The following is a 16,519-nucleotide window of genomic DNA, read 5'->3' as shown; positions in this document are numbered from 1 at the left end:
GGCCTCCATCTTCCTCCTCCGTGAGCGTGGCGGATCTGCCTCCTAATGCTGACGACACGTGGCTGCCAGAGCGACCACGGAGCGATCGGAGAGCGACCACTTCCTCCCGCCGGCTCTGACACAGGATGTGATGAAGGCTCATTGTTTTCATGTTTCTAAGAACAGCCGTACGTGTTTGACGGCAGCTGATTTCCTCGCAGATTTTAGGTCCTTGGCCTCTTTTCTGTACACCGTCACGATAACGTGAGACAACGCAGCAGCTCGGCCACAGAATTTCTCCTTAAAAAGCTGCAAATGTTCAATTTGTTTGGGTGATATAGTCAACATATTAAGACCATTGCAATAAGAAATAATGGTGCAGTGACTGACATTACACTGAGAGGTGTTTCTAATGTCACCATTGTTTATGTGCATGTCATATAACTCAACTAAAATCTCTTGTAGTGTAAAAAAGGGGGGGGGGGGGGGGGGGCAGCTTTGGATCTCATTTACTGTGCAGATGTGCCTAGTAAGTAACTATCTGAGTGTTAGATAAGAAGAAGTGGAGTCCTCTAGAGGAAAGGAGGGAGGCTGGTTCTGGTTACATGAACTGAAAATTAATTTTAAAAAGAGACCGTGAATGAGCTCCTGATTATGACCTTGTCTCTGCGTGCACGTGTTCTCAAAATGAAAACTAAAAAGAGCAACCACCTTTCTAGGAAAATTAAAAACTGATGAAAATAATGAGCCCGAGTAGCGACGCGCCGCCGGTCGCTTCCTCATCCGTCCCGAAGATCTACCGCTTTAATAAATAGTAGAAAAAATAATATTTTCCTCTTTAAAAGGGGTTTCTCCCGTGTTCGGAGAAGCATTGACGCCATTTTTTCTGACATTAAAGTTTACAGACATTCATGAAAACGTCCAGACATCTTCCCGAAGGCCTGCGTGAGCCCGGCAGCCTCTCCTCTGGGTTAACGGGCGCCGACGTCTCCGAGGAAACCAGGTCTGGTGAGCTTATTGGCACCAAGGAAAGTCCAGGTGAAATACAAGATATGTTGAATTCCCAATAAATCCAGTTCATTGTCTTAAAATAAAGTTTTTCTACTCTTCCATAGAGATGCTCCACAGTTTTCCCCGAAATAAGGAGTGCTCTGTTCCCTTCCTGCCGCCCGCTCGCTTTGAGCAGGAGGCCGAGTCAAAGCCAGCTTTAGGTGATCCGTCGTCCTGCAGGACGATGAAATTAAAGACTTTTGTTCCCGCTCAAAGCTCCTAACGTCCACTGGTGGCTCGTCCTCAGTTGTGAGTGAATGCCGTGGTTCCGACTTGTGAGTCGGAAGTCCTTCAGAAGAAAAACTGAAGATCCCAGTTTCTTCCACGTACTGGCCTGGGTCTGCTCGTGTTCTGTGGGCTTACAGGCCGGATGTTAGGTGGGGGTTAAAGTCACCGTGTGGCAATCCCCATCCACCCTGACGTCCCACAGCGCGTGCAGTCTAATAGAGCACAGTTTTAAAAAAGAAATAACAAATAAAAAGGTTTTAATAAAGGAGTTCCCTCCCCGTGAGGGCAGCGGCCGGCGGGGCCGAGGATCAGCACTCGGCGTCCACGCTGTGCACCGTCACGGCCGCCTGCAGGTGGTGCGTGTGCAGCGGGTGGTGGTGCGTGTGCGTGTGCCGGTACGGGTGGAACTTGTGGCTGAGCAGGGCGGCCGTCTGCGGCGGCGTGTCCAGGTCCAGGTCGTCGTCGTGGTTGCTGACGTCGACGCCGGCCGAGAGCGGGTCGTTGTTTCCAGGCGGATTCTCGCTGTCCTCCTGCGGACTCATGGTGCTGTAGCCTGCAGGACACAAGGACAAACAACACGTCTCTTCAGCTGAGCTTTACAAAATCAACACCATCAATAATATTACTGGACTTAACAGATGATGCATGCACATTAGGGATGGGCGGTATGGACTAAAAAATGTATCACGATAATTTTTGGCATCTATCTCAATAACGATAAAAATGACGATTAAAAAAAAAAAACAATTCAACTCCACCTTTTTAACTATAAATCTATCACCACATTTCTTTCTTTCTTTCTTTCTGGCTCATTTCTTTCTTTCTTTCTTTCTTTCTTTCTTTCTTTCTTTCTTTCTTTCTTTCTTTCTTTCTTTCTTTCTTTCTTTCTTTCTTTCTTTCTTCTTTCTTTCCGGCTCATTTCCTTCCTTCCTTCCTTCCTTCCTTCCTTCCTTCCTTCCCTTCCTTCCTTCCTTCTCCTTCCTTCCTTCACGTTGTGCGTGGATTTAACACAGAACAATAAATCAGCTTTACACAAAAAACGTCATCAACGGGAATTTATCTTTCTCTTTCTTTCTTTCTTTCTTTCTTTCTTTCTTCTTCTTTCTTTCTTTCTTTCTTTCTTCTTTCTTTCTTCTTTCTTTTCTTTCTTCTTTCTTTCTTTCTTTCTTTCTTTCTTTCTTTCTTTCTTTCTTGGCTCATTTCTTTCTTTCTTGCTCATTTCTTTCTTTCTTGGCTCATTTCTTTCTTTCTTTCCGGCTCATTTCCTTATTTCCTTCCTTCCTTTCCGGCTCATTTCCTTATTTATTTCCTTCCTTCCTTCCTTCCTTCCTTCCTTCCTTCCTTCCTTCCTTCCTTCCTTCCTTCCTTCCTTCCTTCCTTCCTTCCTTCCTTCCTTCCTTCCTTCCTTCCTTCCTTCCGTCCTTCCGGCTCATTTCCTTCCTTCCTTCCTTCCTTCCTTCCTTCCTTCCTTCCTTCCTTCCTTCCTTCCTTCCTTCCTTCCTTCCTTCCTTCCTTCCTTCCTTCCTTCCTTCCTTCCTTCCTTCCTTCCTTCCTTCCTTCCTTCCTTCCATTTTATTTCCTTCCTTCCATTTTCCTTCCATCCTTCCTTCCTTCCTTCCTTCCTTCCTTCCTTCCTTCCTTCCTTCCTTCCTTCCTTCCTTCCTTCCTTCCTTCCTTCCTTCCTTCCTTCCTTCCTTCCTTCCTTCCTTCCTTCCTTCCTTCCTTCCTTCCTTAAATCAGCTTTACACAAAAACATCATCAACGGGAATTTATCGTTTTTTTCCAGCGAGATGACAAATTCTTACCATGGGGAATTTTTTTGACGGTTTATCGTGAACGGTAAAATATCACCCATTCCTAATGCACATAAATATACCTTTACTCAAATACTCTCAGAGCAGCACAAGCTATCATGTCTTCAGATTCCTCATCCAGTCACGAAGAAAGAAGGAAAAGGAGATATGTGCATGCATATTTATGACCAATTTCCTACACATATTGCACATAGCCTGAGGAGATGGAGACTCGAGCCAAGATGGCTGTTAGGTTACGAGAACTGGAGCAGCAGGCGGGGAGAGAGGAGATGGCAATGTCAGATAAAAGTACATAAATTAAAATTGCATAACAGCCCTTCTTTCTCTTAAATTACGATCCTGAGACATGTATTTTGTCCGTTTTGACTCCAACAGCTTCCACGTTTTCAAGCTCATTCAAACTTCTCATGGAGGACGTTTCACCGGCCTCAAGTCCGTAAATTGAAAGCAAAACAGCGAGTGTGACTAGAAGATCTATTTACAGCGGCAATCTGGAAAGAAACCTGTCTTTCTTAATTGCTTTACCACCGTGAGAGAAAAACAGGAGCGACGAGCCGCACCACAGGAACACCAATATCCCCGCAAGCATGACTAGTTTGAGGATTAGGTTTCTGGAAACACTGCTGTCATTTTACATGATGAAATGTCGAAACTCTACGGATACTTAAGCAAGTAATCTGAGCCAGGCAGCGCGTGAGTAGCATGCAAGCCGAATCAGCTCCGGATATATCCGTTATTCCAGGAGGGAGAAATCCTTTTGAATTAACTTGTACAGTTCATTTGAGCGCTGTGTTCACTTTCAGATATCTGCAAGAAAATCCTTCACGAGAAAAAAGCCAAATTGGATATCAGAATTTAGGTTTTGGGATCTCGGAGCTCCTTTTTGACACATCCACTGTGGCCATTAAACAAACCCTTAAGGGAGACTTAAAATCCCACACCAGACTGAGACGCTTCCTCGTCGTCCTGCCGGCCTTTGGCAGCAAATGTCAGCTGTCAAAGAAGAACACTAAATAAAGAGTTGAGGGAACAGCGAGCAAAAAGGTTGGTGGGTGGAGGGTGGGGGGTGTCCAAAGAGAGAAAAAGAGAGGGGTCGTGCAGGAAAGAAGCTTCAAAGATGTTCTGTATATGGAAGGCACCAATTTTAAGTACATTTATCCCCGTTTTCTCCAAAGAGCCGGAGCTTCAGGTGCAACAACCGAGTCCTGTTGACAATACAGGACTGTCTCAGAAAATTAGAATATTGTGATTTTCTGTAATGCAATTACAAAAACAAAAATGTCATACATTCTGGATTCATTACAAATCAACTGAAATATTGCAAGCCTTTTATTATTTTAATAATGCTGATCATGGCTTACAGTTTAAGAAAACTCAAATATCTCAAAAAATTAGAATATTCTGGGAATCTTAATTTTAAACTGTAAGCCATAATCAGCAATATTAAAATAATAAAAGGCTTGCAATATTACAGTTGATTTGTAATGAATCCAGAATGTATGACATTTTTTTTTTTTTTTTTAAATTGCATTACAGAAAATAAAGAACTTTATCACAATATTCAAATTTTCTGAGAAAGTCCTGTATTCAGCTGCATCAGGTGAGGAAATCATGACAAAATCGGTTAACATCCTGCTTAACATCCTGGAAAAACGTACGATAAGCTGAATACTCTGAGATGCTAAGAGGAAAAATGACAGCGGGTCAAATGTCAAATGTCAAATGTTTAACGTGACGTTAATTCCAGCTATAACGGCTAAGCTTAGCATCCCGATAGAAGACGGAGACTAGAGAGATAAGAAGGCTCTTTCCAAAATTAAAACTATCTAAATGTAATCAAGTCTGATTTCTTTCCTCCTTCCTTCCTTCCTTCCTTCCTTCCTTCCTTCCTTCCTTCCTTCCTTCCTTCCTTCCTTCCTTCCTTCCTTCCTTCCTTCCTTCCTTCCTTCCTTCCTTCCTTCCTTCCTTCCTTCCTTCCTTCCTTCCTTCCTTCCTTCCTTCCTTCCTTCACGTACGTTGTGCGTGGATTTAACACAGAACAATAAATTAGCTTTACACAAAAACGTCAACAGGAATTTATCTTTCTTTCTTTCTTTTTAGGCTAATTTCTTTCTTTCTTTCTTTCTTTCTTTTTAGGCTAATTTCTTTCTTTCCTTCTTTCTTTTTAGGCTCATTTCTTTCTCTTTCTTTCTTTCTTTTTAGGCTCATTTCTTTCTTTCCTTCCTTCTTTCTTTCTTTCTTTATTTTTAGGCTCATTTCTTTCTTTCTTTCTTTCTTTCTTTCTTTCTTTCTTTCTTTCTTTCTTTCTTTCTTTCTTTCTTTCTTTCTTTCTTGGCTCATTTCTTTCTTTCTTTCTTGGCTCATTTCTTTCTTTCTTTCTTGGCTCATTTCTTTCTTGGCTCATTTCTTTCTTTCTTTCTTGGCTCATTTCTTTCTTGGCTCATTTCTTTCTTTCTTTCTTTGCTCATTTCTTTCTTGGCTCATTTCTTTCTTTCTTTCTTTGCTCATTTCTTTCTTGGCTCATTTCTTTCTTTGCTCATTTCTTTCTTTCTTTCTTGGCTCATTTCTTTCTTTCTTTCTTTCTTTCTAGGCTTCCTTCCTTCCTTCCTTCCTTCCTTCCTTCCTTCCTTCCTTCCTTCCTTCCTTCCTTCCTTCCTTCCTTCCTTCCTTCCTTCCTTCCTTCCTTCCTTCCTTCCTTCCTTCCTTCCTTCCTTCCTTCCTTCCTTCCTTCCTTCCTTCCTTCCTTCCTTCCTTCCTTCCTTCCTTCCTTCCTTCCTTCCTTCCTTCCTTCCTTCCTTCCTTCCGCATCCCGATAGAAGACGGAGACTAGAGAGATAACAAGGCTCTTTCCAAAATTAAAACTATCTAAATGTAATCAAGTCTGACCTTAGTGTAAACATGTCAATATGTACTAGTACAACTGACAGCTGCTAACTATCCAATAAGGGTCACTGACAAGGTAAAAAAAATAAATCTTGGGTCTCCCATCTTGTCATTAATTCATTAAGTCTGCATCTGCGTCTTCTACTCATCCACTGAGAAGTGAACGATGTTGTTTTGGTGGTTAGTAAAGTTAACTGCTCAATCATTCCTGCTCAGGAACCAAACAGAGCAGGATAACGGATAAAAGGCAGATGATGATGTTTCACACAAACATGTATATAAGCTATGTTTATATGCTGCATCCAGCAGCTGTTGCCTGGCAACCAATATCTTAGTTCAAACAGCAAAGCGTTAGACTTGACAGACGTGCTGTTCTGATGTCTAGGACTATTTTTCTGCAGCTTCCGCATGTGTGAGGATCGTATGAGCCGGTGAATAATGGTAGGACACCTCTGACTAAGCAGAGAGGAGCAGCAACTTTGAAACATCAACTCAGTTATTAATTTGTTGGAGTCCCCAATGGACCAACGCCGTCTCTTTCCATTATTTCATATTCACACGAAGCTCCGTCCCTGCGCTCTTGCCCCAAATTTTCACTTGTTTCCATCCTTTTCGTCATTTTTGCATCTCCTCAGCTCCCCACTTGTCCGCTACGTTCAGTTTTGCAACCTCCTATACCCCGTTGCATAATGTGCGAGTCTTTCCTGTTCATCAATCTGCACCGCTGTTGTTGTTTTTAGCAGCCCTTGTGAGAAAGTGTGATCGTGATAAGGGAAAAGCAGGTGTCCAGATATAAGAAGTGACATCTTTATGTCAAAAGAATCCTTAAAACTGTGATCGAACTAGAAACCCAGGATGAGTTCATCCTTTTACCCATCTGTAATGTTTGATGAAAAAGCCGGCACTCATGTCTTTGTATCATTTTTGCTGGCTGTCCTCTCTTTGTATGCGCCGTTGTTCTCCCTGAAACATCAGTTATGCAACGAGCAACAGAAATGCTCATTGCCAGGAAGTGGAGTGGTGCCTTATGTGGGTGGCTGAGAGCGCATGTGGGTGAAACTTTCCATCCACGCCGACTGTCAGACCTGAATACGTTATCATCCAGAGCCGTAAATGAGGCAAAGAGCCCCGCCGGCGATGGAAGAGCGGGATGTGACGACGCTTCCACAAAATCAAGAGACAACCGTGGACGTGAGGCTGAGGATGGGAATAAGACTCATTTAATTTCAACTTTTTTTTTTGTCATACAATGCACTGAAAAAAGCCTGATTTCTGAGAAAAGCGGCTTTTCAGTTGACTGGCTCTCTCCCTGGACGTGTCAGAGAAAGGTGACAGAGATATTGTTTACCCAACATCTTGCAGCTATTGAAGCAGAGACGATCGTAAGCCCGACTGCCTCCAGCTCCCGGGTCATCGCTCCTTCAGACCTTACTAACCCCTAACAAGGAGCAGCTTAGTCACGGCTCTGGCTTCATCCTTTTCTGTAGCCGTCTCTGAAAATGATTCAGTTAAGTCCAGCTCCTGATCGAGGAGTTTTTTTTTAAAAAGAGCTCCTGTTATTTGTAAGTTTATTTTATTATAGCACATTTAAGCAACAAAGCAATGCTTAACAGTGCAGTGGCATAATAAAGAAGAGGTAGACCTAAGCTAGAGTTATGTTGTAGGACTGAAATTAACAGTTTAAATCTAAATTCAGATGTTTAGTTTAAATAATTCAGTCAAAGTCAGCTGTAAGCAAATTAATCTGATCTAAAGTTGCATTTTAATACAAAGTTTTCCCTGTCCTTGAAGTAAAAAAAAAAAAAAAAAGTCAAGTACTCTGCCAGAAAGTCCGACCCAATTCTCCAGTCGCTGTCGTAATAAACCACGGTCAACGGTGTCAAATGCTGCTCTGAGGTCCAATTATGCCGGCACTGGGGTTCTTCCACGGTCTGTGTCTATGTGGATGTCGCGTCTTAACAATGCCGGTCTCATCGCTGCGGCGAGCACGACAACAGGACTGGAAGACGTCAAAGCGGGTGGCCAGGGTCACATCAGTCACAAAAACCTTGGAAATGTTAAGACCCTTACTGATAATCAGGTCCAAGGTGTGCCCTTGTCTGTGCGTTGGTGTTTCACATGTTGAGTCAAACCAAAACTTTTTAGCACACCAAATAGCTGTTTAGGCCCTCTGACTTGGGGGTTGTCACCATGAGGGTTAAAGCCTCCCACAATGATTTAACAATCGTAATCAACACACATCACAGACAGCAGGTCATTGAAATCACTGAAAAGGTTTGCATTATGTTTCAGAGACCTGCAGATGTTCATAAACATGGCTCAAAAAGGTTCTCTTAGCTCAGAGGTTCCCAAACTGAGGGGCGCGCGGTGCTATTGCAGGGGGGGCGCGGCGAGGTTGGAAGGTAGATTAATTTAAAAAAAATAAAAAATAAATAAAATGTTTTAAGATTTTTTATTTCTTTTAAAAAAAATTATTTCTTTAAAATGTTGCGAGACAGGAAATAGGGGGAAGAGAGAAGGGGAATGACATGAATGTAATGGTCTGGCCAGCAGGAATCTAACCAGGACCTGCTGCTTCAGGTCCCACAACTACCCGGTGCTACTGGAAGGAAGATGCATGTGGAAATCTCTCACCTGCAACCGGTTTGAGAGGATCTGTAACATGAAACAAGCCCACCTCACTCACTGAAAAGGTGTGGGGATTAAAACTGACATTTTTGCAGAGCAATTTTGATTATTTGTTTAGCTGTTGCTGCTGGTTTTTTTTCCTCAGGGAGCTGTTTATTTTTGGAAAAAAATATGTTGAAAGTAATGCATACTGTATTGCACAGTAAAAAGGAAAAAAAAGAAATGTGTTGCACACATGAAGCAAGCCCACTCACATCACTGAAAAGATGTGGGGATTAAAGGTGTCATTTTTGTAGAGCAAATGTTCAGATTTTGGCTGTTGTTTGTATTGTTGTTTCAATCTCCGAGCTGGTCAGGTTGAAAATCTATTTTTACAGAGATGGACAGTTTTTTTGCACATATGTTCAATATATGAAATAAATTGCAATCGCATTTGAATGCAAAAGATGTGTGTGTCTGTGTTGGGGTCGGGGGGGGGGGGGTGCTCGAAAATTCTGTTACGTACAAAAGGGGGGCCTGGCAAAAAAAAGTTTGGGAACCACTGTCTTAGCTGAACAGCCTGATATTCAAAAGGAGTCACATTTCCTAAGAGCTCTTTATGCTTCAGTGAATCATGCAACCGGGTGGTGACCCCCCCCCCCCTCCTCTCTGATGCCTCAACTCCAACTTAGAGAACTGAAATTGGGAGGCAGATTTAGACGATTTATGACGATTATAGACGTGTGAGGAGGCCTACATGTCAGTATTTCCACCCAACTGTTGCAAGTCCGTCCGTCACGCCCGGACGATGACTTCATATTACAAGGATCATTAGGGTATTTCAGAAATGTTCAACTTCCACAAATGTGCACGATTACTTAAAAAGACATATTCTATAAATAGTTGGGGTTTTTTTTGTCGACACAGCATTGCTATCATTCCAGATAAACCTGACTCAGTTCCACTTTCAGTAAATGCTTCTTTTGCATCTGCAGATGCGTGTGCCGTCTCACCGTGATCGCTCTCCGTCCCAGACCGGCCCCAGTACCTCCGCCTCCGTTCGGGGGTGTGGGTGTGTCTCTCGATTACCGCAGCTATGAACCTGGTATTGCTGACTGAAATAGAAGACAGCACACGGGTCAACATTAAAAACCAAGCTACACCCGATTCACACTTTAGAAATGATCCGTTCAATGTGCAAAACTAAAATCTGAGGGGTTCTTACTGATTCCTCTGTCCTCGTGACTGTCTTCATCCCTCTCATCCCTTTCATTGTCTAGGTTGGACATCCTCACCGACATTTCTGCAACATCGTGGAGGTACAGGGGGAGGGAAGAAGAAGAGGAATGTCAAATTAAGACATGTTTCTACGATGCTAAAGCCACTCAGTGTAGTAGAGGTGCACTCTGTTACATCTTACTAAAATATGAACCTCCTTGTTGTATGCTGACAGAATTTATGACAAATTATGACAAATACTGAAAAGGTGAAATTTGAAAGCAAAAGACATAAGATTCAAACAAATGCTTCATGAATTCCTGTCACTCTCAATGCTAATTTGACCTTCATTTTTTTATGTTTTCTTTAGAAATGCTTAGAAAATAACTGGCATGGTTTGCATGTTAATCGAAAATCCATTGTTAACTTATCGCATCATCATCAGCACAATATCAGTCGTACTGCCTGAGATGCCGATGACGCCATTTTACACAAAGAGTGCTGATGTGAGGTTCATATTTCTATTTATTTATTTATTTATTTATTTATTTATTTATTTATTTATTTATTTAATACATTCAGTTTCAAGTTTTTTTCTTTTTCACATATGGCTGCCTTTTTACTTTTTCCCCCCATCACATGTACAGTATATTGAAGTAGTTTTCTCATTATGTTTCCTGTCAGCTGGTCATTTAAACACGAGTGGGTATAATATCTTAATTTCACCACAGGAGGGACTTGAATCTGGGGAAAAAAATGTGTGGATGTATGTACATCTATGTGTGCAAAATGAAGAAACAATAAAAATAGATATAAAAATAAAAAATAAAGATCTAATTTCATATGGTCCTTTGAAGGCGATGGTCTCCAATCCAGGTCTTCAGGGGCCGACGTTCTGCATGAATGGCTCAATAACATGCTTGTATGCACACTCCGATGACGAGCTGATGGTCCGTTTAGCTGAATCATCTAAAACATGCAGAGCACCAGCCCCGGAGGCCCCGGATTGGGGGACGCTGTTGCACTGGATGTCTGTGCTGCAAATACATTCAGCCTTCCCTGCGAGATGAGTTCAGTTTCTGCAGAGGGTTTGATGGACAGGCTGCACTTCAGCGCCAAAATCCAAGGTTCAACTAGCCTTGCCTCTCATGACGTATGAGGGTGTTATTTAAACAAACATTGACCCGCATACTTGCATTTTCAACCGTAGGAGCAAACTGCTCAGTCTAACCAGAGACGTTCAATAAACGAGACAGCCCACTACGGTTCGGTTTCTTGTATCTGTGTCACGTGACTGCCCCGCCCCTTTAGGAGACAGGAAGTAGGTCCTGAGTCTATTGAGTCCTATGGGAAAAGTGAACGTGAGCACAGATTATTACCAATTCCTTCGCCCCATAGTAACCTAAGTAAATATGGGACCCATTTTTCAAAAGCCACATGCCTTCTGAACATTCTGACACCAAAATGAGAATTTTCAGACCGACAGATTAGGAGAAAATGAACTTTGTTTGAGACCTGTCTCTGTCTGAGCAACACACTCTCGCAAGATTTGGCTCTCATCGTTTTCCCATCGGTTAAATGAAGTTTAAAACTAAATTAAAACTTGCTTCTTCGCTTAATAATACTGTTATTTTTATTATTTAACTCTTTTTGGAAGAAAGTTGTACTGTATCTAGTGTTGTATGTTCCAAAACGATGTGGGGAGAGGGGCGGCCACGCCCACTTAGGAGACAGGAAGTGGATACCATTTCATACCATTGGCAGTAACGGTAATGCGCTATCTTCTGTATAAAGTATCTTTGGTCTAACGCACCTTTTGGTAGTGTAGCCGCACACGCAGCTTATTTTCACAGTTGTTTACCAGAGTGATTGGCAGAAAGTGACTTGAAGAGTTTTAATTAAACTGTAATTTTGTTTGATGTTCGGCCAATATCTGAGTAATTACACGAATCATCCAGCAGCAGCTGCTGTTGCAGCCGCGCTGCTGCAAAAGTCAGCTGTTTCGCTGCAGAAGCACATGTTTGTTAATCACGCTGTGATCAAATGTAATGAGAAATTAGCAGAATTATTTATCCTCAGCTGTTGGTGCAACAACAACATTTGAGTTGGAAAAAATAAAATGCACCTTGCAGAGGGATGTCAACAGTAGCATGATCACTGACGCTCTTGCAGTGTCAGTGCTGCCATGCATGTGTGTGTGTGTGTGTGTGTGTGTGTGTGTGTGTGTGTGTGTGTGTGTGTGTGTGTGTGTGTGTGTATGTGTGTGTGTGTGTGTGTGTGTGTGTGTGTGTAGCAGTCGGCCTCACCCTGCGCAGCCAGGGGGGACATGTGCTGGTGCGAGCGTCTGTGGATCTGGTGCCTGTACGCGTACACCGCCAGCACCAGCACCATGATGCAGCCCATGATGCCCCCGGCGACCGGGCCCACCGGGGCACTCTTGATCATCGTCAGAGTTGTCACCTCCTCATCTAGGGGGGGAAAGAAGCAACAAGCAGGGAGGAGAAGAAGGGGATTGGCTGTTTAAAGGTATTTAAAGACAATCCACAAAGCCATCGTCAATCCTAAATCCTTCTGAAATATTGGGACAGTTTCAAAAACTCTATTTTCTCTGAAAAACCGCCGGAAAACATTATTTAACTTCAAAAAGAAGACTGATCTGCTTAGGTAACATCTCTGATTTTTGTGTGTTTTCTTCATTGCGCCTGCTGAGAGGAACAGAGCAGCAGAGGTGGGTAGTAACGAGTTACATTTACTCCCTTACATTTACTTGAGTAAGTTTTAGGAAATGTTGTACTTTTAGGAGTAGTTTTGAATCACTATACTTTTTACTTTTACTTGAGTAGATTTGTGAAGAAGAAACTGTTACTCTTACTCTGCTACATTAGGCTACATTGAGCTGTTACTTTTCTTTTATCCCTTTTATCCGCGTACACGTCAATCTCATGACATCACTGGGTGATTCTTTGGGAAAAATGTTTGTTTTTGCATGTTTTGTCACATTTACACAGACTCAAACACACACAGAGTTTCTATGAGTTCATGGGCTTGTTCTAGTTCTGCCTGGTTAAAAAAGAAAAGTACAAAGGCTTGAAATTTTGTGCTACTTGTGCTTAATTTATTTTTTTATTCTGTTATTTATTTTATTATTTATTAAAGTACTTGAATTTACTTTAAGATTATTTTAATTTAAGCTATTCTTTTATTTTTTATTAATTTTAATTTATTTTATTATTTTATTGATTTAATTTACCTGAAGATGATTATTTTGTACTTTTGTCTGTTTGAATGGTTGTGTTAAAAAAATAAATCAGCATTACTCAACAGTTACTCAGTACTTGAGTAGTTTTTTTTACCAAGTACTTTTTTACTTTTACTCAAGTAATTATTTGGATGACTACTTTTTACTTCTACTTGAGTCATATTATTCTGAAGTAACAGTACTTTTACTTGAGTACAATTTTGGCTCCTCTACCCAGCTCTGCAGAGCAGTACATGTATTACACGTCCGTGAAAGCACTGCAGAGCACTAGGAACACGCTGAAGATGCAAACGGTCCGAAACAATTCTGTGTACAAAATAAGACTGTGTTTTGGTTTTGTTTTGGCAACTCACCGAGAACTCCCAGGCCGTCCGCGTAGGGACTCTTGGCCCCGACGATGCCCCCAAAACACTCCTTCTGCAGGGCGCAGTACGGCTTGTCCAGGTGGGTTTTCCCATCGCTGTCCACCATGCACCACTCGCAGTCCAACACGCCAAAACAGTCACTGCAACAGGATCCAGGGGAGGGGTTGTAGAGATGATGCGATGGCAAATAACCAAGACAAGAACAGAAAAATGATCAGATTCATAACTGCAGCTCAGAAAAGAAGGTCAAAGTGTTCAGTTCAGTCAAACGTGACGACAACAGAGATGGGTATTGTTACGTAGGGTCAATAGTTTGTGATTAGGATTTAGATTCAGAGTGAAAGTCAAGATACTAACTTTCTCTCCACACTTCCTGCGGATCACCACTGGAGTTATGTTTGAGTTGTAATGCCAAAGAAAATACACGACAGATATACAATTATAGATATACACAATAGTGGTCTTTCTTGTGGCAGGCGAAAGTTTTGACATCTGCGAACTCAGATCAGAGGACTTTCCCTCGCCACTTCCTGCTCTTGCAAGACCGGGTTTCCCGTTGTTCCTTCGCCGTGAGCAAACTATCGTGGATATATACAATGCACCAGCTGAATCAGAGGAGGCAGAGCATCGTGTTTCCATGACAACCGGCGTCTTGTTTGTTCGTACCACCCTGAAATTTGTCACAAATAATTTTAAAAACCCTGCCATGAAGAACGTATCAGATATTTATTTTGGTCTTTGTGGGAAAGTCATTCATCACTTTTTCTAAGATGTTATATATTCTTTCTTTGTTATTCTCCGGATCATTCAAAGGAAAAAAACGAGATGAATTATGATCACGGTTTTGCTGCTGAACTAATGAGACGCCGTCGCCTCAGAAGATAAACGATCATGGTTAAATTATGTTTACAACGTAAATAAACTGAACGTGGGATGTTTCCCTTCATTGTTTGTGTCCCCTGACAAAACCAGCTCCGTGCACCACCCAGCTCTCTGCGGAGGAACTTCTGAGCTCACACATGCAGACCTGGCCGGGGTCACTGCCTTCACACTCACTATGTTTACATATACTAACCTTACTAGCCCTAATCCGACTGATATCGAAGTTTTAAAAGTCGTGTAATACACCTTAGTCGGGCTGTAGTCGAACCGAACGGAAGCTCTTAACCCTTGTGCTGTCTTTGGGTCAAAATGACCCAATTCTTCTATCCTTCTTTCCTCCTGCCATGCTCTCTCCTTCCTTCTTCCTTTCCTCTTTTCCTCCTTTTTTACCCTCCTTTATCTTCCTACCTCCCTTCTGTTATTCATTCCTTTATTACCTTCTTTGCTTTTCCTTCCTTCTTTCTTTCCTTTTCTCCATTCCTTCCTCCCTCCCTTCTTTCCTTCCTTTGTCACTCCCTTCCATCTTTTCTCCCTTCTTTCCTCCCTTCCAGCTTTTATCCCTTCCCTACTTCCTTCCTTCTTTCCTTCCTTCCATCTTTTCTCCCTTCATTCATTCTTTATTTTCTCCCTTCCTTCCATCTTTTCTTCCTTCCTTCCATCTTTCCTCCCTTCCTTACTCCCTTTCCTACTTCCTCCCTTCTTTCCCTCTTTTCTCCTTTCTTCCTTACTCCCTTCCTTCATTCCTTGTTTTCTCCCTTCACCCTCCCTTGACCCAAAGACAGCACAAGGGTTAAGATCGAGCTTTTAGTGCCATATAATTTGTCCTAATCCGGGTTATTCCAGCATGTTTACCAACCCAGGCTTAGCCGAGCTACTGACCGCCCCGGGAATAACAACAGTCACGGCATCACAACAACACGGTGACAGAAGAAGAGGGAGACTTTGCTGCATCTTACCTGCAACATGATCAGTTTAGTATGTACGACATTTACAGAGCTGCTGCATCGTTAGTTTTTTGCATCTTGTTGTCCTCCTTTGCAGAGGTGTCAAGTAACGAGTACAAATACTTTGTTACCTTACTTAAGTAGAAATTTTGGTTCTATACTTCACTGGAATAATTATTTTTCAGACTTTTACTCCTTACATTTTCACACAATTATCTGTACTTTTTACTCCTTACATTTTAAAAACAGCCTCGTTACTCTATTTCATTTCAGCCTTTAAAAAAAAACTATCCAGTTAAATTGCTCCATCCGGATAGAGTGAATTTGGTTGTGGTTGTTTCAGATGTTCTTGTCCAGTTTTGTTCTTACATCCGTTCCCTCAGATTCCTGCAACTAAACTTGGATGTACATTCCAATAAAGGTTAGGATAAATGATAACATGCCTCTGAAGTTTGACTTTTTGCACCATTACAATACTTATCGGCAACTAGTCATCATATCTTCTGCTCTCTGAAACACATGTTAATGCTCAATAGTACACATATATGGTTCTTTAATATATTTGCATTATACTAAGATTCATTCATTTTCAATGGCTTTTGTCCTTAATGGTTTTTTTCCCCCTTACATTACTTTTACTTTTATACTTTAAGTAGTTTTGAAACCAGTACTTTTATACTTTTACTTGAGTAAAAAACTTGAGTTGATACTTCAACTTCTACAGGAGTATTTTTAAACTCTAGTATCTATACTTCTACCTGAGTAATGAATGTGAATACTTTTGACACCTCTGCTCCTTTGCGCTTGTTTACTAATTGTACCGTTGCCAACGCAAAAGTGTGTGTGGCGCCACCTATCGTCGCGGAGTGAAACGAACCTCACTCAATAATCGAGTGTCTTGTCGCACATGTTTACTTGGATTTCTCTGAACCTCCAGTTTAATCCTTAGCTAGATTGTTGCCAATAGCTTGATTTAGATGTGCATTTAACCGCACACGACACGAGTGAACCGTGCTCGTATGCAGAGGGCTTTAGTCTCGACCTAAACAACATCAGTAACCCCGGTAACAAGCTTACAGTCCCACTTTGCAGCGACTTATAATAACCAGACACAAACGTTGATTAAAATAACTGTTTGGAGTGACCTGAGCGGCTTCCACTGTCACCCGCTGCTGGGGTTAGGGCTGAGTTAAGGATTCACCCTAAACAGTTGACTGAACAACTGCCATCATATGAACTGGATTAAACAGAAATGGATTAGAACAGGGTTGGACTGTTTTTAAAAAAAAA

The 16,519-nt window shown here is 41.8% G+C and overlaps 1 protein-coding gene across 1 annotated transcript in view; it reads right to left on the bottom strand.

Moving 5' to 3' along the window:
• Positions 1-456: 456 nt before the first annotated feature.
• cachd1 (cache domain containing 1) overlaps positions 457-16,519 on the bottom strand; it is an 85,530-nt gene continuing 69,467 nt past the window's right edge. Inside the window, exons 21-25 of the mRNA XM_061738721.1 lie at positions 13,392-13,543; positions 12,086-12,247; positions 9,787-9,864; positions 9,575-9,676; positions 457-1,810 (exon numbers count right to left, since the gene is read on the bottom strand). Of these exons, the coding sequence (XP_061594705.1) occupies positions 1,566-1,810; positions 9,575-9,676; positions 9,787-9,864; positions 12,086-12,247; positions 13,392-13,543 (739 nt within the window). The 3' untranslated portion in view covers positions 457-1,565. The remainder of the gene's footprint in view (positions 1,811-9,574; positions 9,677-9,786; positions 9,865-12,085; positions 12,248-13,391; positions 13,544-16,519) is intronic.

The sequence above is a fragment of the Cololabis saira genome, chromosome 13, assembly GCF_033807715.1.
Source record: "Cololabis saira isolate AMF1-May2022 chromosome 13, fColSai1.1, whole genome shotgun sequence".
In the NCBI taxonomy this organism is placed as follows: Eukaryota; Metazoa; Chordata; class Actinopteri; order Beloniformes; family Belonidae; genus Cololabis; species Cololabis saira.
The sequence above is the reverse complement of the archived record's forward strand: the minus strand, read 5'-3'. Positions and strand labels throughout refer to the sequence as shown.